Source organism: Fusarium venenatum, assembly GCF_020744135.1.
Source record: "Fusarium venenatum strain MPI-CAGE-CH-0201 chromosome Unknown EDB82scaffold_1, whole genome shotgun sequence".
NCBI lineage: Eukaryota > Fungi > Ascomycota > Sordariomycetes > Hypocreales > Nectriaceae > Fusarium > Fusarium venenatum.
In genome coordinates this window covers 8210720-8237274 of record NW_027072129.1, presented here as the reverse complement: position 1 = coordinate 8237274, position 26555 = coordinate 8210720, and the positions used below count along the sequence as shown (strand labels likewise).

Here is a 26555-nt window from a genome sequence, read left to right as displayed (position 1 = left end):
CTTCTGTAGACCCTCCATAATGGACCCTGGAGTAGCGCCACAGTAGTTTAGGCTTAGGTAGCGACCCCAGTCCCCAACCCTCTTCTATTGGGTGATCTGGCCAACCATGAGCCCGATTTCGGGAGTGAGTATCCACATGGTAGCCACTACGTCACTCGGGCCCCGGACGCACTTTCCCCTCCATTTGGATTTGAACAAAGGAAGAACAGGGGAAGGTCTCGCCCGCCTGTTCTCAAAATCAAAGTCAAACAAATCTTAGAACTAGCCACGCTTGCATGTACCGGCGTCAGCTTCCATGGAGGGGGGAAAGACCCATCTTGAATGCTCCCCCAACTTTTGACTTGCTACGACAAGACAGTCTGAACCTTACCTTAGTAGCCTAGGTAGGTAGACTTGACCCTGGTCAATTATTTACTGCCACCATCTTGCGCAAGGTCCTCGATTCTCATCTCTCTATTACTACTAGTCGAATCCGCCGGTCTCGCTCGTCTTCATGTCGTCGCCCCTCCTCCAACGTTGACCTAGAAGAACGCCTCTTACCTAAACCGGCAACGGCGATCTCTCATCACCAACTGGCCTTCTCTGCTCCCCTGTTTTAGAGCTGATCAACCCCAATTCATCCTCGTTCATCGCTCACTGACTACACTGTCCGTTCGTCTTTATCAACCCCTTTGATCCCCCCGTTTCTATCCCGTCCTTTTAAACTTTTTCTCTTCTTCTTTCCCTTTCTTCTCCTTTACTCATTCCTTCGACTCTTCTTTGTTCTCAACTCTACAGGCCATCCTGCAGCCCACAATTACTCTAAAACACTATCATCACCCCCACCGGATTCACTTGTAACGCTGTTTGTGCCATCGTCGAACCACTCTGGCGCCACTGCTACGCATATCTCCCCATATCTCACCGTTACCAAAACTATAATTATCAGCGACGAAAGTCGTTTATTAGTTGCCCATCATGTCCACAGACACTGCTCCCCCCAACGGTAACAACAACGGCGAAATGTATACACGCAACAGACGAGGATCAATCACCCAGGCCGCTCTGACCAATCTCTTCCAGAGGGGAAATTCGATTTCCAATGGCAACGGTTTTCCTGGTCAGTCTTCTGGCCCCGTCGATACTGGCCGTCGACGCCTTTCTGTGACCACTCTTGGTCTCTCTGGTACTTCACCCACAAACACATCTTCTTTCGTTCGTCGAGGAAGCATGTCGACCAACTCGAACAACTCTGACTCCATTGATGAGAGCGCTATCGAAGATGACGACATGTACTCCAAGACTGCGCCTACTACACCATTTGTCCGGCGGATGAGCTTCGGTCCTGCCAACATGCGTAACATACGTCCTAATGGCAGCCCTGGAAATGGTAATAGCCCATCCTCTCCTCCCGCTTCTCATAATGGGCGCACTGTCCCAGCTGGGCGGAAACCCTCTCTCGTAGGCTCCCCTAGTCAAGGGACAAGCCTTGCGGCAGCTTTGTCTGCTGGACGTCGCCCAAGCCTCGCTTCTTCTGTTCCACAGGCAAGCAACACCAAACATACAAGAGCCCCATCTGACAATTATGTTTTGCGCCCAGACCAGCAAGGTTTCAACTGGTCCGAGCAGCTTAGGTCTCGTGCCGAGAGTTCTGTCATAGGTGCTCCTCGCGCTTCCTTCTCGCTCGCCTCCTCCTCTCCGCCACGAGGCTCCATCCACGATCGGGCAAAGTCCGTTTCGGAGATGCCTCAGCCTCCAGCTCAAGCTTCTTCCGTCAAGCAGCAGCCCAGGCAGCCTGAGCGGCCCAAGCCTGATGCTTTCCAGGAGAGAATTCTGAAGGGTGACTTTTACATGGACTGAGTGAAGCAGCGCCTCAAACGCCCATACACCCAAATATGATGACGATGATGATGATGACACCAACAATGACGACCCGCCTACTTTACCACAACTGTACGACGATCTTGATAAGCTGTCTGATCCCTTGCATCTGTCGAATGCACTACGCAATGTTGTTCCTAATATGGTTAACATATCCAGCCAATTTCCCTTGAAGGAGATCTCTCGCTAAACACATGGCTGGAATTTAATACTTTTTATGTGTTTTGCAAGCAAGTCTTTTTTGAGCTGGGTTATTTTAGGCAAATGCGAAACCGAACAAAAAACATGCAAGCCATATTGAATTCGCCATGGGACGCATAGGGGGTGATCAAGGTTGATATGATACAGGACGTCGAAAGTTCGGCAGAAGAGGATATTTCGAATTAAGATAAACCACAACAATAGCGAGCATGAGGAGTTTTTGGACTTTGTGAGGTTGCTGGCGTTATGGATTCCGTGTATGAGCGCAGTGATGCCATACATGTGTAACAACTGGCAAATACGCGGAGTGGTGAATAGAGTGGCGGCAATGCCGAAGATGCCTACAAAGCGAAGGCAAGTTGGGAGGGGAGATATGGGACACACCAATGTTGGTGATGGCTACATAATTTTGGGCCGAGCCTCAACAAGTGGGAATGGGAGTGGCAATGGAACATGGCAGGGATTTCGGTGCCAAGGACGAAGTAGGCCTCTAGAATGAATGGGAGTTGGTATTTGCTACCGTTGATTCGTTACGGTTGACCATTTGTCATTGTGAAGGAGATATCAAATTGATGGTCGGGAGTTATTGCATTAGCTACTAGGTACCTACAGAATACTATACCCAAAATGAGGCATCACCTTGAAAGGTTACATTGTTTCAACTCCCTCAAGAAACATGGCGCGGTGATCGTACGTTACTGAACTCCCGTCTTGCATGCTTGAACTCAACACGTAACCAAGTAGGCCAGTGTCGTCTCATTTTGTCGTATTCTTTGCGAATCCATAAGTGACTGAGGCGAGACTTGCAAGCTGCATGATGCACTACGACGGGGACCTTTGCCCACGCATATCCTAGCCGTGGGTTACTTGGATTCCGGGGCCCGAAGAGCGTATTCCGCTAGATGGCAGTTCAAGATGCAGTCCCACGGGCCCCTTTCCATACTTGGTCAAATGTTCACAAAACTATAAAGCAATATCAAATCTTTAGAGACTGTGGGTGTAACAGTATCGTAAATCCAGTCTTAATAGACAGACCATGTAGATACGATTCATTTGTTCTCTATCAAAAGGCCGGGATAACCGAGAAACAAGAAAGGAGCCCAGTGGGCAGCAGAAGAGATGGCCTCCAAGCTCTAGGGTACAAAATTAAACAGCCTAAGAAGTATGGCCCAAGTAGCATAAACTGGCCTACTAATTTTGCCCCTTATGCTTCTAGCGGTCAACTTCTCTGATACCATGAGGCGAGGGTTCTACTATGCAGCCTCCGAAAGTACGCCCTATTTCATCACGAACTGCTTGTCTTCAAGAGCATGTCCAAGCAGGATAGGAACGCCTGGAGTGCTGCATTGTTTTGGAGCCCTCGGACATTAAGAATGCTCATGGGCTCTAGATGATACTCCTCGTCCTGTTGTGTCATACCCACTATTTTGAGGCAACTGACAATGTTTCGTGGCATTTCTTTTAGAATGCCTGCTTGGTTTGATCTGACAATATCATCGTGTTGTTCAAATCGTCAGACTGTCTCGTTGTTCATATAAATTTACGCTTACCGGCAAAAAACAAAAGGCGAAATTACTAGACCATTAAGAACAGTCCTGATCGTCATAAGTCCTATCATACGGTGCTTATAAGTTGACATAAAGTAGGGGCTTTAAGATGCTCGTGTATTTCGTGTCGTATTATCTATAATCTCGTAGATGAACTCTAGACGCCTCTATAGCTTTGACTCATCTACCTCTTTATCCTCACCAAAGATGTTAAGGAATGAAATGTGCACCTCGTCGGTCAAGTCGCTCGCTTGTAGACTGCGGCCCTTCTTGGAGAAGGCTAAGCGAGAGCATTCCTAGGGGCGTTGTTAGAATAGGTCTCAATATTTCGAATAAAGAACTCATGATCTCGGGGAAGGAAAGAGATACTTACTCTTGTGATAGCAGAGCCACCGAAAGCTGCCAATCCGACCAATTCGTGCTCGTCAATGGGGTCCTTGCCCACATCCCAAAGACGCTCCATGTAGGCGTTCCTCCATCCAAGAAATGTAGCAATGGATCCGGTCAAGGTATCTCCCTGTCCGCCACTTCTCTTCTTACCACCCTCGAGATCAACCGTCAACGTTGTCTCGCCGTTGGAGATGTAGTCCTTTGCGCCCTTCTGAACGACAGTCACGCCCTTGAGAGTCTTGGCCAAAGCCTCCACACGAGCAGTCTCGGGTGCATCATCGTCCACCTTGACCTTGAGTGCCTCACACAGCTTGCCAAACTCGACAACGTTGGGTGTCAGGACAGCGCCGTTGTAACCACTAATGAGTTCAGGTTGCTTGTGAACAATTGCCAGAGCATCGGCGTCCAATACTAGAGGAAGCCCTTGGTCACGAGCAGCACGGATTACAAGGGAAACAGTATCATGCATCAATGGATCACGACCCAGGCCAGGTCCAATGACAAGGACGTGGAGTCGGGGAAGCAGGTCCTTGATTTGAGAAGCGATGCGTTCAGCGCTAGATTCGTGTTCCTTGGACGCATTCCAGGCTGCAGGCTCATCTTCCTTCTTGGCGTTTTCACTTTGGCGCATCAGAGGGTGGACCATGAGGTTCGGTGAGTACGACTTGATGACAGTTGCGGCTGCGGGCGTGCAAATGACATGGGACTAGAGTGGTCAGCCCAGGATCGATATTCACATTCAATACAGCCGTACCAAATCAGCTCCGAGTCTTGCACTAGCCATGGCTGAAAAGTATGGTGCGCCTGTGTAATTCTCACTTCCACCGATGACGGCGACTCTACCGAGCTGGCCTGTTCATCGCATCAGTCTCATGAATTGTCTGTGATGCGCGTTTTCTAGCAAAACAAACCCTTGTGAAACTTGTCCAGCATTGGCGGAATCATGCGCTGCACCTTTGAGATGACATCTTTTGTAGCAGCAGACATTTTAGGGCCGGAATCTTGAGCTGACATGGCAGAAATAAAGAGGTGATTGCGAGGTTGATGTTGAGATAGAGGTTGGAGATTTACGTGGGGTTTGTCAAATCAGGTGAGTTGACAGACGACGACCTTTGAGAAAACAATAGTTTATGAGATGATTAAAACTTGAAAGGATTGAGTCTATGAGATTAGAAGTTTTTGAACTTGTTTAAACTCGATTTCAATCGGCCGATGAAAACAAATCGATGAGGTATTGTCTGCACGGCATTACCAGTAATGATGTCACAGCTTCAACCTCCACGTTTTTGATCCTCATTCTATCGAGCTTAACAACGCTCGTCTCGCCCACTTCTTGACACTTCACATACCTTCAAATTCTGAAGTATCACTTCTGGTCAAGTATCAAGCTCCCAAGTACCCAATTCTGGAATGTCTATTGGCAGCCAATGATGCAGGCCATAAAAGACATTACTATGTTGTCCTGGTTCCCTAGGCAGTACTTATATAGAAGACGTATAAAACAAAGCTGAAAATAAAGTAGTATATTGTAATTTGTAAATGAAAGATACGAATATCTGTTGAAAATATAATATAAGAATTTCAATCTGCCCCAACTCCTCAAATAGCACTCCTTCTGATACCTAAATTCAGCCTTAATGTGAAATCAAAGTCATTAATCATAACGCAGATTCATAAATCCGTTTCAATCCAGTTCTCGAATTCCTCATCATCGATAGTACTCACGCTCACGATCCGTAATGCGAAGTCGCATGCGATCATCCTCAATCATCCGTCTAGGTGGTGATGGAGGGGAATATTGCTGACGTCGAGTTCCCTCAACATAGCGGAAGGTCTCGTAGCGCGGCTCGACTTGAACAGGCACTGGAACAGGAACATATCTCTCGCGCTCGATGACACGCTCTCGATCGTGGTCATACGAAGAGTGGCGGCTGTGGTGGCTGTGACTGCTTCGAGAACGAGACTTGGGCTTCTTCTTCTTCTTCTTGTGATGCGGCTCGACATCGACAGCGATGACTTCGATAGGCTCCTCGGGGGGCGGAGAACAAGGTCTTGGCTCCTCAATTACAGGAGGAGGCGATGGCTTAGGCACGGGCTTGGGCTTGGGCTTTTCGACCGGTGGTGGTGGAGGAGGCGGCGAACATGGCACCTCGATAACCGGTGGAGGCGGAGGCGGGTAAAACTGTGGTGGAGGAGGTGGTGGCAGTGGAGGCCTGTAGATAACAGGCGGCGGAGGAGGGGGAGAAGGCTCTCTTGGTGGTGGAGGCACGATTCGGGTTACGCGATGGCTAACAAGGGCGTAGTCCTCCTCTGGATGCTGAATGTAAAGTCGCTTCTTCTCGTATGGTTTGGTGACTGTTTAGATGACGTCAGTGACAGTTAACTTTGCGATACGGGATACACGGCAAGATGCAGCGCAGCACAGGGAGAAATATATACCCATTTTGGCAGTTGAAATAGATGAAATGCAGTTACCCGCAATACGATGAACAAAGAAGCCAAACGGTGATGGATGGGGGAACGATCAGTTGATGATCACTGTGGGGGTGATGCGCTGTAGCGGTAACTGTAACAGTAGCAGTAGCCGTCCGTATGTGCCCAGGGCAGGTAACGATGGGTTAGAGTGAGTGGATGAAAGTTGACAGTTAACGGGTGTGTGTCAACGGGAACGATGATATTAAGTAAAAACTGAAATGTGAGTGATTGATTGAAGAAGGAAAGAAAGAGAGGCATTAAGCTTCCATGGTTTGTTCTAGCCGACCTGTATACCCAACCAATACCCAAAGTCTAAGCCACCAGCCATCAGCCATCAGCCATCAGTCATTCAAGTTCACAGCCACTAACAATTATTCCACCTTGGAAGTATAAAGTGCATCCATACAAAGACTACAACTGGTTTGGTCACAGGATCATGACGTCGCACATGCGCAACTCTAATGCACGTCAGCCCCCGCTCTCTCAGTCATTCCACAATAAGAAACCAGCTTTTTGCTTGTCAGTGGGCAGGGGCTGAGGAGAGATGGCCCATCTACCCGTGTTCTAGACCTCTAGACCCTGAAAAGGAAAAGAAAAGGAAAAGAAAAGAAAAAAGATAAAAACTCAAGCGATGCAGGGCTAAGCTTGTCTCGTTGGGCTGGCCGTTGGCAGAAACGTTGTAGAACCTTGGTCCAAGACTTGCAACGTTGTTTTGTGTCAAAGAACAAAGAAATTTTATCCACGGCCTTGCTTAAGCGAGGTGGGCTTGGAATTTGGTCATGAAGAATGCCTTGAAAACACAATGCGACATCTAACCAATGACACCCCAGCGGCATATTCCAAGGCCAAAGTATTTTGTTCATCCAAGGTCAGAACCTTCGAATCACAAAAACCCTGGGCTCACCGACGCCGGTCATCTGACTCGGAGCCCCGAGGCTCGGGTTTAGTGGGCCCTTCTCCCGACTCACTGCCGGCTTTGATCTTTGACATCCCGCTGTCACGGAGCCGAGGAACTTATCAGCTCAGGGACCGTCTTGAATTGTCATAATCTTACTTAGTGGCTTGTCATGGCGATCACCACTTCTACCGCCTCTCCTGAAACCGGCTTAAGCACTACGGACCCCTGAATACTCGCTGATGTTCAGGGGTGATAAGACCCTCCGTTCGCCAGGATTGTAGATACAATACCATGTTGACGATAGCCTAAGTTTAACCTGAATAGGGTTTTGATGCTGGCAATGAACTTGTCAAACTCGTATCGAGGCCACTAGCAGATTCCTGTAGGAGTTGCTCTATCTGGAGAGAACTAGTATTTCATGCAGAACTGATTCAGGTTATTCTTGTCAACGATAGTTACGGCGAATGCTGCATCGGCAGACGACTTGCCGTGAATATCGAATACCTACGTGCCATGTGGTTGGTTCAGCTGTGAGTTGGGCGACGATCATACATCAAGTCGATCATCATTGTGGCTCGTTTCAAAAGACGTCAGACGACAAGAAACTCTCGAAATCATAACATCGGAATTCGTGATCCGACGTTTACCGCCCGGATCTATGGCTTCAAGAGGTATTATATCTGGTTTATGCATTGCAAAGGCAAATCTTTCTAACTATATCGCCCGCAAGACCCATCACCATTGACGTCTACGGGGAACGTGAGGTGTTAGTCAGTGTATCAGAATAAGGGATGATACTCTTCCTAAACGGGGAACCAAGATTTATCGTACGACTTTTTTGCAAGATACCCTAAAGCCCAGCGGATACTAGGATAAGTCTAGACATAGTCAACTACCCCGAGGCTTCCTGTCGGGCTTTCGGGATAGTGAAACACTAGATGTTGAATTGAATCTAGATATAGTTCACAGAGAGACTATCCTTCAGGATCGAAGATGTCGAATCGGCATACCGATCCAATCCTGAACCGCCATTCTAGAACAAGCATCTCATGTTCACGTTCCGACACTATCCAAGCTTTTACGGAACTCAAGTCGCGATGTAGTTACTATCTGTCTTCAACCTTACCCTGTAACGGATAGGCCCGCCGTGAAATAAGGGTTCTTCAAAACATCCGAGCTCAGGGACTAACAAAAGGGAACATTTTTTTCACTAACGCGAGTGATAGTTAATCACTACTCGCGCGCTAGTAGAGAAAGAAACGTGGAGTATTTCGTGCATTTTTGCGGGCGGAGTCGTGATGATCGAAATCAACCGCGTGTAACTATAAGGTTACAGAACGTGGTGGGGATTTCTATCGTGACACAGTTGTTTGGTTTTCCCATGATGGCGGAATAATAGGCAAAGTTACATATGTCCTACACGCATTAACATGGATAATTAATTCCACGAACAAGTATGTGAAGATATTGTTTATGCAACGGCAGTGGTTCTTGGAATCAAGTCCTCTCGTTATCTTTATCACATATGAGTATCACATCACACCGCCTTTGTCGAGTCTAATCTGATTGTAAAGTTGGGAGTCGGCTATCTGTAGATGAAGAGAGGATTTGCAATCGTTGATCGAGAGTTAAACCTCATCCTCAAGATCTAACCCATTAATAGTTATAGTGTCCCTAGTCTCTTAGCTTTAGGAACTTTATCTTTAGCTTACGATGTAGCTCATCCTTTAGGATTTAAGCCACGATATTGTCACAGCTTTCGTGAACCAACTAATGGCAGATACTCACAAAGATGATTTGGTTCTTTACTGGTAAACTATTACCCACATGTATTTCGGGAACTCTTATCAACCGCTGGAAAAAATTGCAATTTCCGTCCTCGGGTGCTCTTTTTCGTGACGAAAAGCCCATCTGGAACATTGTCTTGGCACATATAGCAGCCCTTGACGCGAGGATCGTACATTTACCAATGACAAAGATCCAGGAACACAGATCCCGCTCCAGATTCTAAGCCCTGCCGTGCAGTCACAATCCGACCACACGGAAGAATTTGGTGGTTTCTCTGGTGCCTCACTACTTGCGAGACATGCTTCCGTGGCGACCGCTGCGGATGTGTCTCAGTGCAAAGCTGCAAGGAAGAGGAGAAAGGTATGCGTTGAAGATGTTGCTCTGTTACTATTGCCTGTCTAGTAAATTATTCCCGTACTTGATGGATTGCAAAGAAGGGAGCATGGTCAGGTTTGTTGAAAATACCCTTTCTCTTGCATATGCAGCTTGGCATTTGCCCCGGATGTGACGCTTTCAGTGGCTTACAGTTGATCTATCAAGTGGCTGTTGTGTTTGTATGTGCACAGACATGTATGAACGCAGTACCTGTGTACAAAGGCACATTGCCATTGTCGTACCATTCACGGGCGACGGGAATGTCTTTGCCAATGTCTCGATTTCTGTAATGATACAAGCCATCTCAGCCCGAAGCGCCTTGTGTTTCTCATTGCGATCCCAAACAAAGCCGATATATGCGGAGTCTTGTGATCTGAAGCTCGTTCTGTGTCATGTCATCCCTCAAATAACTGGGTCAGTGCTTGGATTCTGGGCGGTTAGACCTGGGAAGCTGATTTGATTGATGATGACCTTGGTACCTTGACCAGGGTTTAGAATGGATCTCCGGAGTTCGGGCCACTCGAGATGGCCAGATTGTACCTGCATGATGCCGATACATACTACATACGCAATTGATATAGGACACACGCGCATGCTATACTTTTGTTGTTACGCGACCTTCTCTTTTAGGGGACCTCAAAATGCAAGCGAAATGTAGAGTGATGGATTGGATACATACTGTGAAACGTAGCAGACCATGACTTGTGGGAAACTCACTAAAACAAGTACATACAATGAGCAATTGTTGCTGGTTGTAAGTGGAACTTTGTTCTTTGTTGCATTGCATTCCAAAAGATATCCATCTTTTTTTCTTTTCTTTTCTTTTTTACAAGTTTTATTTGTGTCTTTTCTGGAGTCAAAAGGGGACCCAGCACATGGCAGAAATACTCCGGCCATCTATCTGATGACTCCTTCACGATTGCTACATGACAGTCTATAGCGGTTAGACTTACCAACCCTTGCACATTAAACCCTGCAGTGAATTGTTTGGCCGTTCTGAATCAGGCGTGCTATAGCCCATTGCGGCTCTGATTGGGAGGGTGATCCTCGACGCTTTCAAGGGGGCCCCTGCCCTTGTATTAAAGGAGTCCACCTGCGGCTTGGCCAGTTTTGTTGCGAGCTGACAATGGCTTTGAGAGAAGGCAATCACTTTATTAGATAGCTGGTCAAATTTTTAACAAATAAGTGAACAATGAATAGTGGGAAAAAAGATATACGATGTAGCAGTAGCAAGGTACATCTGAAACATAATCGAGATCATTGAATTTTCCGACATTAAAAGTAATCAAATATCCTCAATTCAATGGTAGGTTATGGTGACAGTGCTGCAACATTACATCCATTGCGCCAAAATAGAGAAAGATGATGGTTCAAGATAGTGCCTCTGATCTCAATCCCTTCCGCGGAGGCTTGAGCAAGGACCAGAAATCAACCACTTTTACCCCTGACTAAAAGGTTCACGCGTGAACCCAAGCTCCAGCACTAAAATAAACCGTTCAAAAAGGAAAAAAAAAAAAAAGCCTTTGTCCACGTCGAAAAAAGAAAAGAGTCAACTCTCGCAACGTCCCGTAGTCCCCGTGGTAGTTTACGTTCCAGTCGCGTTGCAGAGTGAACCCCAAATAAAGTGTCTCTTTAGACTACCTACTGGAATGGAGAAATCGGTCGTTAAAATTCTAGACCTTTACGGCCCGTTTCAAACAGAAACAACGACATCTCCAGAGTTGTAGTTTCGTTTAATTTAGTCTGAACAACTACTTCTTGCTCTCAGTATCAAGTCATGACGGATTATGACGATGCGGAATCGACAATACTAAGATTAATGAATTATTCCCCGCAGCAGCCGCCCGTCATTCCAACCTTGCCATGTGAGGCCCTGAGTCAAGCAGGGTCAGGCACAAAATTAATTACTGTGGGAAACTGCTGTCATGGTAAAGTGGACGCCTGAGTGGCGTCTTCTAGTCGAGTGCGATTGACGATTTTCCAGTGGGTAGACTAAGCAGGGCGGAAGCCTCGTTTGCCATTAGCTGGCGTTAGTGCGAGAAGCTGACCTGGATCCTGGAATTGTTGTTGCAGTAGGCCCACGGATGAAGAATCAAGTCACGTCAGGTCAGACTACCCCTTACTTTTTGCTGTCAGTGTCGTTTTGTTCGGTCAGACGGGGTCATCTGGATGTGCCATGTGGTTGCTAGCAATATTATCAATACATAGGCGCCTTGCAATGCAACCAGAATATCTACAGTGATGGATGTTTGCTAAACCACTCATCTGCTGTGTCAAGGGAAAAAGGGTCCCTTGATCCTTGCTAAGTGGTCTGTAGCCCACCAGCAAGTGTCTTTCGGCGGAGACACCTCCGTAGCAGGTAGTACTTTATGGTTGATGTAGGTCTCCCATCCAGTAAAAAGGACCTGATTCCATCGCGTCAGTTTTAATATGAACAAATGTTTGTTTGAACCGACTTTTGCTTTTGGTTGAAACAGGATTCCATTGTTAGTGACTCTAAAAACTGGTTGTGAGAAAGGAAAGAGGACTCGTATTATTAGAAATCATTTGATAAATGAACGATTCAAGCAACTCAGTGATTATAGTGGCCGTTTCTTACCTTTTTTTTCTTCACCCGCCCCCGGGCCCCTTTCTAGAATAGGATTCCACGAGGGCGGACGGCACCTACCTTAGCTACTCTGGTTCCATCAATAAACTTGCCTATCAAATCAGCAAATCTCCCCCCTCAAGAATCCATCCATTAGGAACCACTCCCTCCTTTTTAGTCTCTCTACTTTCTCATCCATTCTCTTTTCTCTTTTCTTTTTGTTCCATACAGCCAAAACACTTTACTTACATACCTGTCTGTGTTACCCACTCCGAGGTCCCCGCGCCGGCGCATACGCATTATACTGCCTGTACAGTACGTACCGCCGTGGCCGTCGATATTCGCTTCACCAATACCTGGTTCCTCCGCAAACGACATTCCCTGTTCGACTCCATTCCCAAGCCGAACAAAGCAAGGCAAGGCAAGGTATCAGGTATCTTGTCGTCCAGGGCAGCCTGGCTTCGCATAGTTATACTGGGCCAGTCTTTTTTGCGACAGTCGCTTCTCAGTCGCTCGCTTCAAACCTTTTCCAACGGCACTGCATTACATTGCACTCCACACACCAAAAGCTGCTCTATTATACCCGTAATCCTTACCTTTTCGACGTTCGTTTCTCGGCCTTGTATCGCGCGCTATAGTCTGCTGTCTCACCCAGTCAGTCATACAGTACAGTACAGTACATCACTGCACTGCACTCTGTTGTAACGCGGTTACAGCTGCATGTAACGTTGGGGCCCGGACTAATTCCCACCGCAGCAACCGGCATCTCGAAACGCCTCACCTCACCAGGCTCACCTCACATCAGCGTTCCGTGCCCTGTACGGTACTGCACCCCGACTCATTGGCTGATGTCCTATGGTGCATAACACTGCAAGGTAGCCCGGCGCACCATGCCACAGCTTGCGCTCCAGAGCCAGAGCCAGAGCCAGAGCCAGAGTGTCGAAGCTTCTGTTGCTACTCCTGTCAATACCAGATTTTTCGATCGTGCTCGTTCACCTACCGAAATACCTGTTGACGACAGTCCTACCGTTGGTCGCATCATTCGAACAAGCCCATCTGTACCCTCACTCTCGCTCTCACTTGGTTCATTATCCTCGCCAGGTTATAGGTAAGCATTAGCCTACACATTTTCAGAGTCTTCATCCCAACTACAAACCCTCGCAAGCAATTGCATGCTCTACGCTGCTTGGGTCATCTCCACCCACACCCCCGGCCAGCGCTGCCCCCCGGCTTCTTCTTGGCCCCTTCATCACTGTCTCTCACAATCTCTCCCCTCTATACATCTTTGGTCCTTGGCCCTTCTCGACCAGCGATTATCTTTCCTCCCTACCCCAGGTCAAGTGTTGTACGAGGTTGCCACTACACCTCAAGCACTCCTTCACCATACCTCCCATTTCGAACCCAGGAACACCTTGCGCTCTGCCGTGGAACCCTTTGCGCCACTTCTCTAACACATTGCGACCACTAGATCTCTTCGACCAGTAATCTCAAGTCCACTTAAGGCCACTGCCAACTTTCCTTACGAACAAGCAAGCCCCAGTCCGCGAAGCGACGTCTTTCCAAGCCGATCTACACCAACACCAACTTATCGAGCCAATACAGAGCCTGAGATCTCATCGGGCCTTGTTAAAGAGACCTCGTTCCTTAGCGACTCCTCGGACGAAGGATCACCTCGACCTCTCAGCCCCAGGTTCGTTCCCACACGGGCAGCAACCAGCGCACCTGCCACTACTGCTCGAACTTTTCTCGCAAGCTGACCTTCACTTAGACAGGGCTACACAGGCAGTCCGAATGGGTTGCGAACCGTCTCCGAGCCTATAACTTCGAAGCCTGGAACAGGCTCAAACTCGCCAGTATCTCCGGCCATGGCTGGTCCGGTAGCTGCGGCCCAGGCCGAGTCTTCCAGAGGACTAACTCGAAATTCCTCCATTGACTCAGCCATTTCAGCAATCTCAACCAAGTCTGGGTCAAATAGCAACACTGATGGTCAACATGGACCTTTGGAGATCGCCCACCTTATCAAGACAGCAGGCAGCCCCGAGACTCTAATTCAATATTTGCTTAAGGAGAAGCATTCCCAGTCGCAACAAAATAGCCAGCTATGGCGCTTGGTTGACAAGCAACGGGCCATGATTCTAGGCCTTAACAAGGATTTGGAAAGAGCTCTGAAAGACAAGGAGAAATATAGAAAGAAGCTGAAAGAGGTGATATCACTTCCATCTGCTCCGTTGTCCTCAAACGATGACGCAAAAGAACCCACGAAAGTGTCCGGTCCCCCGGCCCCTCGAGTTGATTTACAACGAGCCAAGGATCAGACAGTGCCCCCAGAATCGCCAATTCTCGAAGCCGAGAGCCCAAGGAATTCGCCTATTGACATCTCCATGGCGCCTTATCCCATCACTCCACCAGCAGACCAGCTTAGTGCTCCACATTCAGCTGTGGGTGACCTCTTGAACCCTGCGCATGCCATGCCTAAACCGCAAGATCATGCTTTGGATAAGTATGATCATGAGGCCGAGGAGCGCGCTGCGGACGACGCACGGAAAGAGAAGTCGGACAAGTTGGAGGAGCCAGCCAAGGACATTCCTTACAACGTCGCTATCCCGCCGTCGCGTAGCCTTCCAAGCGAGCCACCCAAGATGCCACCACCAAAGCCTCCAGTGACACATCTCCCGACAGTTGCTGTTCTTGAGGCCACTCCTCAGCCTGATGAAGGTCTTTCAAAGTTTCCAGTGCCCCCACCAAGGAAGCCACCACCTGCACCCTTGATGTTGAACAAGGAACTAAGGACACATTTAAGCCCATCCCCTGAGGAAGACGAAACTGAATCCGATTATGATGACATCTTGGAAGCTGATGAAATTCTTCTTGATCGCCGTGGACGCCGAAGAACCCGAGAAGAGGATGATCGAGATCGTGAAATTATTGCTATAAAAGAAGCTGCTGCGCGTAGTGCGTCCAAGAAGAGCAAATCCAGTCAACCTGGATCCCCACGAGACGCAGCCCAGGTCCCTGTACAAGAGTTTGGGACAGCCTCACTGGGAGAGATGCTCAGTGGAACAAAAACTAGGGAAATCCCTGCGCCTTTGTTAAGCCCGGGCCTACCCGCAAGCCCCCGGCCTTCCAACCTCAGTTCGCCGCCTTTGTCCCCAAGATCGATACCATTTCAAGCAGGACCTCTTTCTCCAAGGCCACCTCGTCAACCTATTCCATTGCCGCCAAACACCCCGTTGGCAACACCCGCCGCAAATCTAGCAAGAGCACCCGAAAACGGCGCTGCGTCTGAAGGCTCTTCGTCCCAAAGACAACAGGCTGCGCAACAGGAAGTTGTCGGCCACGCAGATCAGCCAATCATCAGAATGTCCAGCCCTGGTGAACGAACGGAGGTTTACAAGGGTCTGGTAACAGACGAGTACCCTGACCTCTTACTGCCACCAAACGCACTACCCTCTATCAAAATTATGGTTGCGTCTTCCCGCATGAAACCATCTCGAGCGAGCATGATGTCTCTTACGCAGCTCGAAGAAGATCCCGTTTTCACTCTGGCTGTTATCTCGCGATCTGATAATGGCGAGCTTTGGCGGATTGAGAAAGACTTGGCCTCACTGACAAGACTTGATTCAAGATTGAAGCAATGTGCCTCTTACACCGTCAGGGCGCCAGAGCGTTCTCTATTCAGTGGTCATGCGCCAGCTAAACTCGATGCTCGTAGGACAATCTTGGAGCAGTTCATGGACGACATACTTGATATTCCTTTTGACACAAAGACAGCCGTCGAGCTTTGCAAATATTTGTCGTCTCACGTTCTCCCACCGAATCTGGACGACACAGCATCATTGGGCGATACGGTATCAGAAACTACTGGCAACAAAATCGGACCTGATGGTCGGCCTCGTCGTAGCGGTTACTTGACCAAGAAGGGCAAGAACTTCGGTGGCTGGAAAGCCAGATACTTCGTCCTAAACGGCCCCCTGTTGAAGTACTTTGAGGTGCCCGGTGGTGCGCATCTGGGAACCATCAAGCTTCAGGGTGCACAGATTGGCAAGCAGAATCAGAACAACGAGAGCCAGTCGCCAGCATATTCTGCCAATGGTGACGAATTGGATAACCAGTTCCGTCACGCTTTCCTGATTTTGGAGCCCAAGAAGAAGGACACGAGCAGCCATTTCAGACACGTCCTTTGCGCAGAAAGCGACAAGGAGCGAGACCTGTGGGTCGAGGCTCTTCTGCAATGGGTCGATTATCGGGACCCCGAGGACCTTGAACCACCATTGTCATCGAGAAGTGGCCATCATCATGATCGTCAAACACCAGGTCATGACCACCGCACTGAGCATCGTACCGACCATCGTCTCGAACCTCCCAATTCTGGTAAAGTCCGAAAGGTACCCAGGAAATCTTACCATCACCCATCAGATTCCGACACTTTAGTTGGTGTCCGATACGATTCTACGCAACTAGGAGATGCCCCTCAGCATACTGGTCCTGCACGACCAAAGACTTCTGGTGGCCTGCCTGAAACCCCGCATGCCCGTGGATTTGACACCTTCTCTTCATCACAAAGCAAGCTTATTTCAGGTCCTAGGGACCCTCAGCCCATATCTGATTTGGGCGCTTGGGGGAATAAGCCAAACCTGCCAACGGCTGACGAGAAGAAGCAGAGAAAACGAAGTTTCTTTGGATTTGGGCCCAAGGCTCGATCTTCATCTGAAGGTCAAGATTCTTTGTTTGGCGGTAGCGATGCAAATGCGACACCGCCGCAGAATTCTTACCAAGGCCCTGTGCAACAAGCTTTCGGTGCACCCCTGGGAGAAGCTGTTCGATACTGTTCTCCTACGGATGTGAACGTGCCTCTTCCGGCTGTCGTATACCGATGCATTCAGTATCTGGACTCTAAGAATGCTATCCTTGAAGAAGGAATCTTCCGTTTGAGTGGCTCTAACATTGTCATCAAGCAGCTCAAAGAGCGATTCAACACGGAAGGGGACATCAATCTGATCACTGACCGCCAATATTATGACATCCATGCCGTCGCTTCATTACTGAAGCTCTATCTGCGAGAATTGCCAACTACAATTTTGACTAGAGATCTGCATATGGAGTTTTTGACAACAATGGAGATCACAGACCACGCGGCAAAGATGTCGGCATTGGGTGAGCTGGTTCATCGACTTCCCCAGGCCAATGCGACACTGCTCAAATACTTGATTGGTTTCTTGATCAAGATCATCAACAACGCGGACATAAATAAGATGACCGTCCGTAACGTTGGCATTGTCTTTTCACCAACTCTCAACATCCCTGCGCCTGTTTTTGCAATGTTCCTCCAAAACTACGAGGGCATTTTTGGTATTGATCCAGAGGTTTATGAACTACCGTCACCCGTCTCCGAACCAGAACTCCAACGGTTCGAGGCGCCACCACGATTTGACGTCCCTGCTCGACCGTCTACCGCTGGTAGTGTATCATCTCCTCATGGCCAGATGCGACGAGACGCACAACGATCGACTCCTACCCCTCCCCTTCTCGTTAACAACGCTCCAATGCGGACTTCGCCCCCTTCGAGCGCATCCAGACTCGGTTACGACCCCTCAAACAGTGCTTACGATGGTAGCTACAGGCCACCTTCGGCCAACGACAGGCGTATGTTGCAGCCCTCATACGAAGATCTGGGCGGTGCTTCCGCGTCATATGATCAAAATACGATGTCAACTAGCAGACGTCGCGAGAGTTCCATATTTATGGGTGGCATGATGGGCCCCCAGCACCAGGGATCGAAGAGCCGTTTGAGAGAGGAAACACGTTTCTAAACTGTATATGTGTTTGACCTTATACCTGTTTTATTATTGCCACATACCCACTCGTTTCGACATGCGATGATACCATACATACCATACCAAACGTTACCACACTATTTTATGACGATTTATACTTTAATACCTTGCATATCGGAGTTTTACTTAATAGTTCTTTACGGTGGATTTGCTCTTTTCTTGATTTTTCAGCATCACCACCAACGTGAACTCTTGGTTCGAAAGGGTTAAAGACAACTACCAGATGGAAAGAAATCGAGGCCGGGCTAGTCTGTATGAGAGACGGTTTGAAGGAACTTGAAGGATTGCAAGTGGAATGAGTAGCGTCAATGTGGGCTCGAACATGGTACTTTTCTCTACTTAGCATGGCGTTATGGATAGGTCATTTCTATATAAGATATTTTGAATGCAATCATCTAGAGTATTGGTTTCTATCATTTATCACTACGTTCCAATCGCGAGGCGTTCTATTCAATATGCTTGGGCTTACTTTTATTCATTCTATCTTTACAAACTTATATTCATGTCTGGAGATAGAGTCAACCCGGGTGACACGATGTCGAAATGCCACTAAGGTGATATACGGAGATGCGGACGTCATGGCCCGATTGATTGCTGACTAATCTCATTCAAGCCTCCGGAAGTATCGGAGTCGGCGACAAACATCGCCGTCCTCCACCATCGCATCGTCAAAAGGCCGGCATATTGAAGCAACAAGCTCCGATGGAGCTCGATCCTCGTCTTGGCGCGACTGGCGATAGAGCCTCATCACTAACAAACTTTGGGCCAGACGGAACATTAAGACCGTCGCCGAATCACCATGTCTCATCTGCTGGGGGCTCACTGATCCCCTTCTCTCACACCCACGACGCGCATGATGACCATAACAGTGCTGATAACACCCCTAGCGCATCAGTTGAAAATCGAGAATCACCGCAGCATCAACATTCACAACTTCACGATGAACATGATGGAGATGCAAATGATCCTAAGCGACCACGGGCATGCGAAGCGTGTCGCGGTTTGAAAGTGCGCTGCGAACCTGATCCTAACGATGAGGGACCATGCAAAAGATGCCGGAAGGCTGGACGGAACTGTGTCGTGACGATGCCGACGCGCAAGCGCCAAAAGAAGACGGATAGCAGAGTCGCTGAACTAGAAAAGAAGATCGACGCCTTGACAGCGAGCTTGCAGGCCAGAGCAGCACCTGTAGGTGGCCAGACATATGCGCAAGGCCAAGGTCTGACCCACGGTATCACGGACTCATCAAGAAATGTCACACCCAAACCACCCAATGATTCCAGCACACCTACAGCTTCATACAACAATGCCAGTTGGAGACCGCCAGCATGGGGGTCCTTTGCGTCGGCCCAACCTCTCATGCAGCAGACATCTACAGCTGAGCATAACTCAGAACGCGCATCCCCAGCGCGGTCGAGTGCGACCCTGGCTCCTACGCCAGCGACTGGACAGAAGAGGAAATTCTCTGACGGTCGTGAAGCTTCAATCGAGCAGTCTCGTGCTGAGGAGACTCCGGCTGAGGCCCTGGCGGCATATCTGACGAGAGCAAAGGGTGGTGATATCGTCGAGCGTGGCATCATCACCATGGACAAAGCCACTGAGTTATTTGCTCGGTATAATGACCATATGATCTCGCATCTTCCGGCTGTCATCTTCCAGCCTGGTTTTACAGCATCTGAACTTCGAAAGACAAAACCGATACTTTTCCTAGCCATCATGGCAGTTGCGTCTGCAGAGTCGCCCGTCCTCCAAAAGACTCTCCAAAAGGAGATGATGCTCACTTTTGCTGAGAAGGTAATACTTTCTGGTGAGAAGAGTCTTGAGCTGGTGCAAGCGATCAATGTTGGCGTGATTTGGTACTGGCCGCCAGAACACTTTGAAGAGCTCAAGTTCTACCAGCTTGTTCACATGTCAGCTGTCATGGCCATCGATATTGGACTCGGTCAGAAATTCAAGCAGCGCCGTGGACTAGTTATGCCCGATACTTGGCGTCCTGCACCAGGCACCTCGGTCGCAGGACCCTTGCCTCAGAGCCGTCGTTGGACACCTCCAGACTCAACAAGCCTGGAAAGTCGGCGCACATGGCTGACGTGCTATTTTCTAGCAGCTAACACCTCTATGGCCTTACATCGACCCAATCTCATACGTTGGACTCCTTTTATGGATGAGAGTCTTCAGCTCTTGCAATCTTCGCCAGACGCTGCGCCTACTGATGCTTATTTCTGTCATCTTGTTTGGGCACATCATCTGTCTGAAGAAGTTGGCGTGCAGTTTTCCCTTGATGACCCAACCACAGATATCAGTATGAATGATCCAAGAACGCAATATATTCTCAGAGGTCTCGAGCAGGAACTGAAACGATATAAGGAAAGGGTCCCTCCGGACCTGTTGCAGCGTAAGCAAAGAATAAGATCCGAAATAGGCATTTCAGTCCGCTAACCATTAGCAGCAACACTTCTTATAAGCTTTGGCGTACTTAATCTATATATGCATGAAGTGGCGCTGCAATCTCGAGCCGAGAGTTTACGGCCGCCGTTCTCAACGGCTAATCTGCAAAACGGGCTTGTTGGCGGGGACAAGCTGTCTGCTGCGTACATTAGCTCCGTATCGACATGCCTAGCCTCTATAAAAGACATGCTCAATACCTTTCTGGCCATGGATGTCTTTAGTGTGCGATGCCTGCCTGTATTCAACTTCGTCCGTGTTGCATACGCTGTTGTCATGCTCATCAAGTTCTACTTTACGGCATCAGCGACAGGCTCCGATCTCGGCCGAGTGATAGACAAAGAAGACATGCAAGTCGGCAAGTATCTCGACGGCCTTCTCGATAAGTTTCGTGCAACCGCGGCAGATGATCGTTGTCGACCTGCTGCCAAATTTCTTGTCGTTCTTGTCATGCTTCGCAGTTGGTTCTACAAACAAGCAAAGTCCGAAGCCAAGGAATCCCAACCAGCTCCGCCGTCAACTTCAGTTAAACAATCTCCTTTGCAGCAGCAGCAGTCAACCCCCGCTAACAACTCATCAACGCAACCTTCTGACCGCACCTCGACGGCGAACACCCCTCTCCAACTTCTTTCTGAAGTCGCTACAGGTGCTGGCTCTCGTAATCGCAACTCCCCAGCCAATCGGCCGTCAATGGCAGGATGGGGCTCGAATATCCCACAACCTCCACAGCCATTCTTCCATGATACCCCTGACAACGCATCAAGTTCTAGCGCTTCTATGCCATACTATAACGAGCCATTCTCGGCAGATCTGGCCGCGGCTATGGCACCTGTAATGCCATCACTACCTTCTGCAGCTGATGGCATGGGCAATAACAATAACGGAGGTATCCTTGATTTCCCAAATCTCATTCCAGGTTGGGACTTGGAAGGTATGGGTATGGGAGTAGGATCGCAAGGGATGTGGGAAGATGGAATGCGCATCTTCCTGGAGGAGCCATGGTTTAACACCATGTTTCAAGGCAATCCCACGGCTGCCAACAATAACATGAACTTTTAGTCGTATGTCGCTGTTTCGCGACTAATCACGGAGTTTTGGGTATGGCGTTCACCTTTCGTAATATATATTCGCCGAAGGGTATCAGAAGAGTTGGCCGCTGAAGGCATGAGAGACGAAATTAGCAGGTCAGTTTATGTCATTTAGATTAGACTTCTTAGGCTGTTTATTTTTGTATCCTAAGCTTAGAGCTAACTTTCATGTCACCTGCTAGGTTCCGGATTTGCTGTCGTTGCTCTTGACTAAACTCGCATGGCTAACTATCGTTGTCCAGGCCTGTATGCTCTCCATCCTTGATATAATGCTCATGGGTCCTTGTAAAGTGGCGTCTACCTATTTGAGAATGTACTCTCCAACAAAAGCAGTAATATAATCTCTCTTTCCCAAAGGAACACCCTCCTTTCTCAGAATAGCATAGGCCATTGACAGGTGAAAGTTGATGTTGGGAACAGCCGCTCCCATAGCAAACGCCTTGCCTGTCAAATCCATCGTCCCAGCAGAAGGCAAAGCCGTGGGAGCAACCTCCTCTCCATGACGGTTGACGGCATCCTTGTCAGCCTTTGCGAGCAGCTCTTGGGCTTTGGCGATACGCGAGTGCATGTCGTTGAATGTGACAACCTCATCCTCAAACTCGACCGACTCTCGGCCGGACAATCTCGCTACTAGCTTCTCTGCAAAGCGAGTTGCTGCATGTACCTGGAAGCTCAGAGGGTTCATGTCTTCGTAAAGACGTGCTTCGGGGAAGCTGGCGGCGTTGGGGTGCTTTTGGGCTTCCTTGAGGATGTGGGATAGCGAGCCTAGGGCCAGCTTGGCCTCGACTATAGTTGCATCATAGAGTGAGAATGTCATTGTTTAAATAAAAGCCAAAGGGCAAGAGTGGTTAAGGGCTTGGGAAATGTTGAGCGAGTTGTTAATAGTAAGTCTTGGTATACGATACAGGAGTATAAATAGTACTCATACCATCTGCATACCCGCTGTACCTTAGCGCATGGCCCACTATTAGCTTGAATGAAGTCATGCAGGTCAGCTTCCATCGCGCGTTCTCTGTTAAAAGCCTCATTTTCACCTTGATAGGAGTCCCCATCACCAAGCTCATCCTTCAATACTAAATAGAGATGTCTTGTCTCTACCAAAAAACACTTCAGGCAGACGTGATGGCATGGCCACACCCTAATTGATAGCTAAGTGAGAGGTCGGTTAGCTAGATAAACTGGATGTTACCAATCGAAATGTAAAATGTCACAAAGAAAGACTCGAGGAGTAAGTACCAGTGGATATTCGGCATGACTAGACATGGGTTAATGGCATTCACCTTCCCAAATCAAAACAATATCAACACAGCCTAGAGATGGGACTTTTGTATTACAGACAAATGTATTCTCGGCAAACTAGAGCTATGAAGATCCCGCGCTCATATTTTCCGAAGCCTGCCTGTTGTTCTGTGCTATTACCGAAACGAAACATAAACCCAATCCATTCTGTCGAAATCGAGTCGAAGTCGAGAAGTCTTGGACCCGAGCTTAGGACTGCCATATCGTATGGCACATTCTGACTGCTCCGCTGGCAGCTCATAACCCAACTACCTAGTTAGTAGTCGAGAAGAAAATTGATTTAGACCTGTCGAGCCCGAACACGCGCAACCTCCACGACACGAAAGCTGAGTTTGGTAGGTCGTGAATACTCTTTGGGAAGTCTTTCCTGTAGTTGATTATGCATTTCATCCCAATCTAACACTTCGCCGTCAAAGACTCTTGTAAGAACTACTGCAAGATCCTAGGGCGTACATTGCCTCTTTTTTGTATACGAAACGAGAGAAATGACATGCTTGAGCAAAACCCGGGGGCTTGTGAGAAACCACGACTGGTGCCCAGGATTTGCCATTGTCTTCTGCCAACCGAAAGATTCTCGGTTCAAGAAAGGAAAGTTCCCATACTCTCTTTTGTATCTCGACAGGGAACTTCCTGAACTGGTGGAAAGTGGCAGCAGGGCGAGGTTGTGGCTGGAAATCCACATGTGCTTCTGTGCCGTCAATCTTAACTTTGAGAGTCAAGACCTGGTGGTCTGTTCGGGTCTATTAGCAGATAGTTCTATCTTAAGGTAGTCAGACTAACCGTTCTGTGTAGTGAAGCTTAGATCCAGTTTTGCGCTTAGGAAACGCGCTTTGAGCTCTTGGGGGGGAGATGATGAGTTCGGAGGCCGACGAGGACTCTGGCGGCTTTGGCGGCGACTCCATGGTCTCAAATTGAGGCACAACAAAGGAAGCCGCTATGTAGGAAGGAGAGTTGTAGGAGGGGAGAGATGTATATGAGAAGGTGGTTTAGGAAAATACTTACAGTGGCTGCCTAAAATTTAGGTCAAGGAGAGAAAAGATTTAGGAAAGAGATTTAGGAGAAGAGTTGATGAACAGTTGCTGCCAGCTGCCAATATGCATCAATACATGTCAGTCAATTATAGAACGACTACATAAACAATACCTCATGCTACCTATTATCGATGAGAAACACAGATGATGATTGAGGAGTTATCGTAAACAATATATGATGTATAAAGATAATGTTGCTTCACGCTTGCTACTAATATTCACAACCTCTAAAACCAGGCAGCAAATTAAAGTAACTGATAGTAAAGCCTACAACAAATACAAGCAATAAAACAGTTTCCCCAACATCCAATATTTACTGTATCTTCTCCTCCCCAAACAGTGCGGTAGTGCAGGTATCCGTTCAAGCACGAATCACAAAGAAACGGAACCTTGAGTTGACAGACGGCTGACAGCTACTGACGGCCCTTCAACATTTCCTCTCATGATTCATTCCCCCAAGCCCTCTCTAAAACTATCTATAGCCCCAGCGTGACACAGACCTCGCACATAAATTGGTATTGTGCATCCTTTGTGGTGTTCTACTCGCACAGTCGTGTGCCCTCGACACGCACCCGCCTGCCTGTCAACCTTTAACAACCAAATTTCTGCATACCTACCTTGATTCAACATCTTTGGCATTTAATTTATTGACTTCTTCGATACTCGTCATCATGGACAAGAGCTCCATCGACGGGCGTCGCAAAAACAAGAACGCTGCAGCGCCGCAGGTCAGACTGTTGCGCAAATCAGATACAGAAACACCGGCCAGTCTGCGACCTGCTTCGCCACCCAAGAGTAATCCATGGAGTTCAACAAAGAAGGCCCCGGAAACCTCTCTTGCGGGCATGTTTCCGCCTTTACCAAAACCTCAATCGTCGTGGTCACCAGAGAAAATGTCCACTGCTGAGGCATCTAGAGAACCCTCGACGTTGTTGAATGAGTCACGGCTTGGATATGACATGATACAACCTGCGCTTTCAATCAAATCATTCTCCCCAGTGTCCAACAGTTCCTCCACAACTCGCCAACTTTTTGAAGCTGCAGCACCTCGAGCGACCGAGAAGTTAGTCAACCCCATCCAAGTACTGTCGAAAAACAAGAGCTGACTGCTGAAAGCCTTTGGAAAACCCCTTCTGGTGCCGATGTGCTGGTACGTGCTGGTGACATACTCCTCAAAGTACATCGCAACATTGTGGTACCTCAATCAGGCTGGTTTCGCGACAACCTGCCACCACCAAACTTGGTGGGTATCTAACCTCTCCAGCCTGCTCATTCAAAACTGACAACGTTAGGATGGAACTCCGGTCACGGTGGACCTGCGTTTTGCTCCCGAAGCTGTCGCCCACTGTTTGCGATTCATCTACACTAATAGTATGTCTTGCTTTCGTTCCATACCTAGGAGAAGGTGAAGTGGCTGACAAGGGTAGCAGAAATCGAAATCTGCGAATTTGATCAATCAAAACCATGGCATTCCTCACATATTCCGCGCTGCGTCTTGGCATATACTGCCGCTATATATCTGCGTATGGCCCGAATGGCGAAACACCTCCTTCGAGTGGTTGAAAACACTTCGATCGAAATTGGATCTGTCATACGAAGACACTACCTACATCGAGACATAGACTGCTCTTCGTGGGTTCAGTTTTCATGGCATTACCAGACAGCTCTGGAAGTTATTGTCAGGGAACAACCTCAGAAGCTGATGGTGCCTATGCGACTCGCCATGGCAAGCATACTTGATGCCATGCTCTTTTGGCTTGCACGGCAGCCGCTCTTTGTCAGCGAGTTGAAGTCATCCTGGTGGAAGATCATGCAGATGAGTATGCCGGATATTGCTGAGTATAAGCGTCTTTGCAGAAGCCCTGGCAACTACAACAGTCCTTTGCCAAGTGAGATGGCGTTGAGGGAAATGTTTGAAGAGATGAAGCCGGGACATGAGAGGAAGACGGCAAAGTCAGTCGCTACACAGACTGGAGATATCCCAGAGAATACAGTCTCTGTAGGTGACCCACGATACTACTTCCCCATCGTTCACCGGGAAAGGCGTGTTTCTCTATGATATCGGTCTGTTACGTCTCTAAAATGAGATGGGACGAGATGGGACGCGACGCGAACAAAGGGAGTTGGCATGTGTTAAAGTTCGGGCTGTACTGGTCCTTTTGTGTAGACATATACCATAGAGTCGCTGATATTTGGGATAAACACTAAAAGATTCATTTGCTTGTACAATGCAATAAGCTGAGAAACCTAGGATTGAGGTTGGATTGTAATAGTTACTTACATACCTACCTATCTATTGGGTAGCAGAAAAGCTGACCTCCTAAGTTCTAGGGTATAAAAATAAACGGCCTTAGAAACCTGGTCTAAGTAGCATAAGCTGACCCACTAATTTCGTCCCTTATTCTTCTCATAACCTGATGAATAGATAGCCAAAGAGACTGAAGTTATAGACTCCTGGCTCATAGTCAAGTGCCCCTGTCTCAACTAACACCAGTGGTCATAGTAATGAGGTACAAGCTACGGCTGGAATGGAAATCTCTCGGATCCAACTCCAATGAATTGATTGACTAATCTCTTTATAAACCAAACAACAATGTCATAATACAGTGACGACTACTTTATTTCGTCGAGTGGTTTGAAATGCCTCCTTCACCTCCCAGTGATGGTCGAAGCCATTTCCGCTGGGGACCCGTGGAAGAGTACTACCTGGTTTGTTTACATCAACTAATTTCTCTGA

The 26555-nt window shown here is 48.2% G+C and overlaps 6 protein-coding genes across 6 annotated transcripts; 3 read left to right on the top strand and 3 right to left on the bottom strand.

Annotated features, from left to right (window-relative positions):
* Window positions 1-957: 957 nt before the first annotated feature.
* Window positions 958-1839, top strand: EDB82DRAFT_533700 (uncharacterized protein; the record flags this gene model as incomplete). Its single annotated transcript, XM_025728766.2, has 1 exon — window positions 958-1839. One exon carries the CDS (start codon window positions 958-960, stop codon window positions 1837-1839), a length of 882 nt encoding a protein of 293 aa, XP_025588547.2.
* A 1860-nt stretch (window positions 1840-3699) lies between these two features.
* Window positions 3700-5209, bottom strand: EDB82DRAFT_490355 (Ribokinase-like protein). The gene is made up of 4 exons (XM_025728778.2): window positions 4910-5209; window positions 4753-4850; window positions 3982-4704; window positions 3700-3904 (listed from the first exon to the last, which is right to left on the bottom strand). The coding sequence occupies exons 1-4, from the start codon at window positions 5010-5012 to the stop codon at window positions 3776-3778; spliced, it is 1053 nt and encodes a 350-aa protein (XP_025588548.1). The 5' UTR covers window positions 5013-5209; the 3' UTR covers window positions 3700-3775.
* A 260-nt stretch (window positions 5210-5469) lies between these two features.
* On the bottom strand, window positions 5470-6720 carry EDB82DRAFT_490348 (uncharacterized protein). The gene is made up of 2 exons (XM_025728789.2): window positions 6438-6720; window positions 5470-6353 (listed from the first exon to the last, which is right to left on the bottom strand). The coding sequence occupies exons 1-2, from the start codon at window positions 6439-6441 to the stop codon at window positions 5707-5709; spliced, it is 651 nt and encodes a 216-aa protein (XP_025588549.1). The 5' UTR covers window positions 6442-6720; the 3' UTR covers window positions 5470-5706.
* Window positions 6721-13011: 6291 nt separating this feature from the next.
* On the top strand, window positions 13012-21459 carry EDB82DRAFT_423616 (uncharacterized protein; the record flags this gene model as incomplete). The annotated part of the gene is made up of 5 exons (XM_065607629.1): window positions 13012-13229; window positions 13590-13815; window positions 13894-17764; window positions 18587-20342; window positions 20421-21459. The coding sequence occupies 5 exons, from the start codon at window positions 13012-13014 to the stop codon at window positions 21457-21459; spliced, it is 7110 nt and encodes a 2369-aa protein (XP_065465808.1).
* Window positions 21460-21624: 165 nt separating this feature from the next.
* EDB82DRAFT_84993 (uncharacterized protein) lies at window positions 21625-22762 on the bottom strand. The gene has a single exon (XM_025728822.2). It carries the CDS (start codon window positions 22303-22305, stop codon window positions 21790-21792), a length of 516 nt encoding a protein of 171 aa, XP_025588552.1. The 5' UTR covers window positions 22306-22762; the 3' UTR covers window positions 21625-21789.
* A 1355-nt stretch (window positions 22763-24117) lies between these two features.
* EDB82DRAFT_490338 (uncharacterized protein) lies at window positions 24118-26040 on the top strand. The gene is made up of 4 exons (XM_065608364.1): window positions 24118-24881; window positions 24935-25061; window positions 25111-25189; window positions 25249-26040. Exons 1-4 carry the CDS (start codon window positions 24490-24492, stop codon window positions 25875-25877), a joined length of 1227 nt encoding a protein of 408 aa, XP_065465807.1. The 5' UTR covers window positions 24118-24489; the 3' UTR covers window positions 25878-26040.
* Window positions 26041-26555: the final 515 nt, after the last annotated feature.

What these genes read in the sequence shown, in the direction of transcription:
- EDB82DRAFT_490355 (XM_025728778.2), bottom strand. Translation starts at nt 5,012, where the DNA reads ATGTCAGCTCAAGATTCCGGCCCTAAAATGTCTGCTGCTACAAAAGAT. An exon ending in CAAGACTCGGAGCTGATTTG is followed by an intron (nt 4,705 to 4,752) that starts GTACGGCTGTAT and finishes TGACCACTCTAG; the next exon opens with TCCCATGTCATTTGCACGCC. An exon ending in GTGGCTCTGCTATCACAAGA is followed by an intron (nt 3,905 to 3,981) that starts GTAAGTATCTCT and finishes CAACGCCCCTAG; the next exon opens with GAATGCTCTCGCTTAGCCTT.
- EDB82DRAFT_84993 (XM_025728822.2), bottom strand. Translation starts at nt 22,305, where the DNA reads ATGACATTCTCACTCTATGATGCAACTATAGTCGAGGCCAAGCTGGCC.
- EDB82DRAFT_490338 (XM_065608364.1), top strand. Translation starts at nt 24,490, where the DNA reads ATGGACAAGAGCTCCATCGACGGGCGTCGCAAAAACAAGAACGCTGCA. An exon ending in ACCTGCCACCACCAAACTTG is followed by an intron (nt 25,062 to 25,110) that starts GTGGGTATCTAA and finishes TGACAACGTTAG; the next exon opens with GATGGAACTCCGGTCACGGT. An exon ending in GCGATTCATCTACACTAATA is followed by an intron (nt 25,190 to 25,248) that starts GTATGTCTTGCT and finishes CAAGGGTAGCAG; the next exon opens with AAATCGAAATCTGCGAATTT.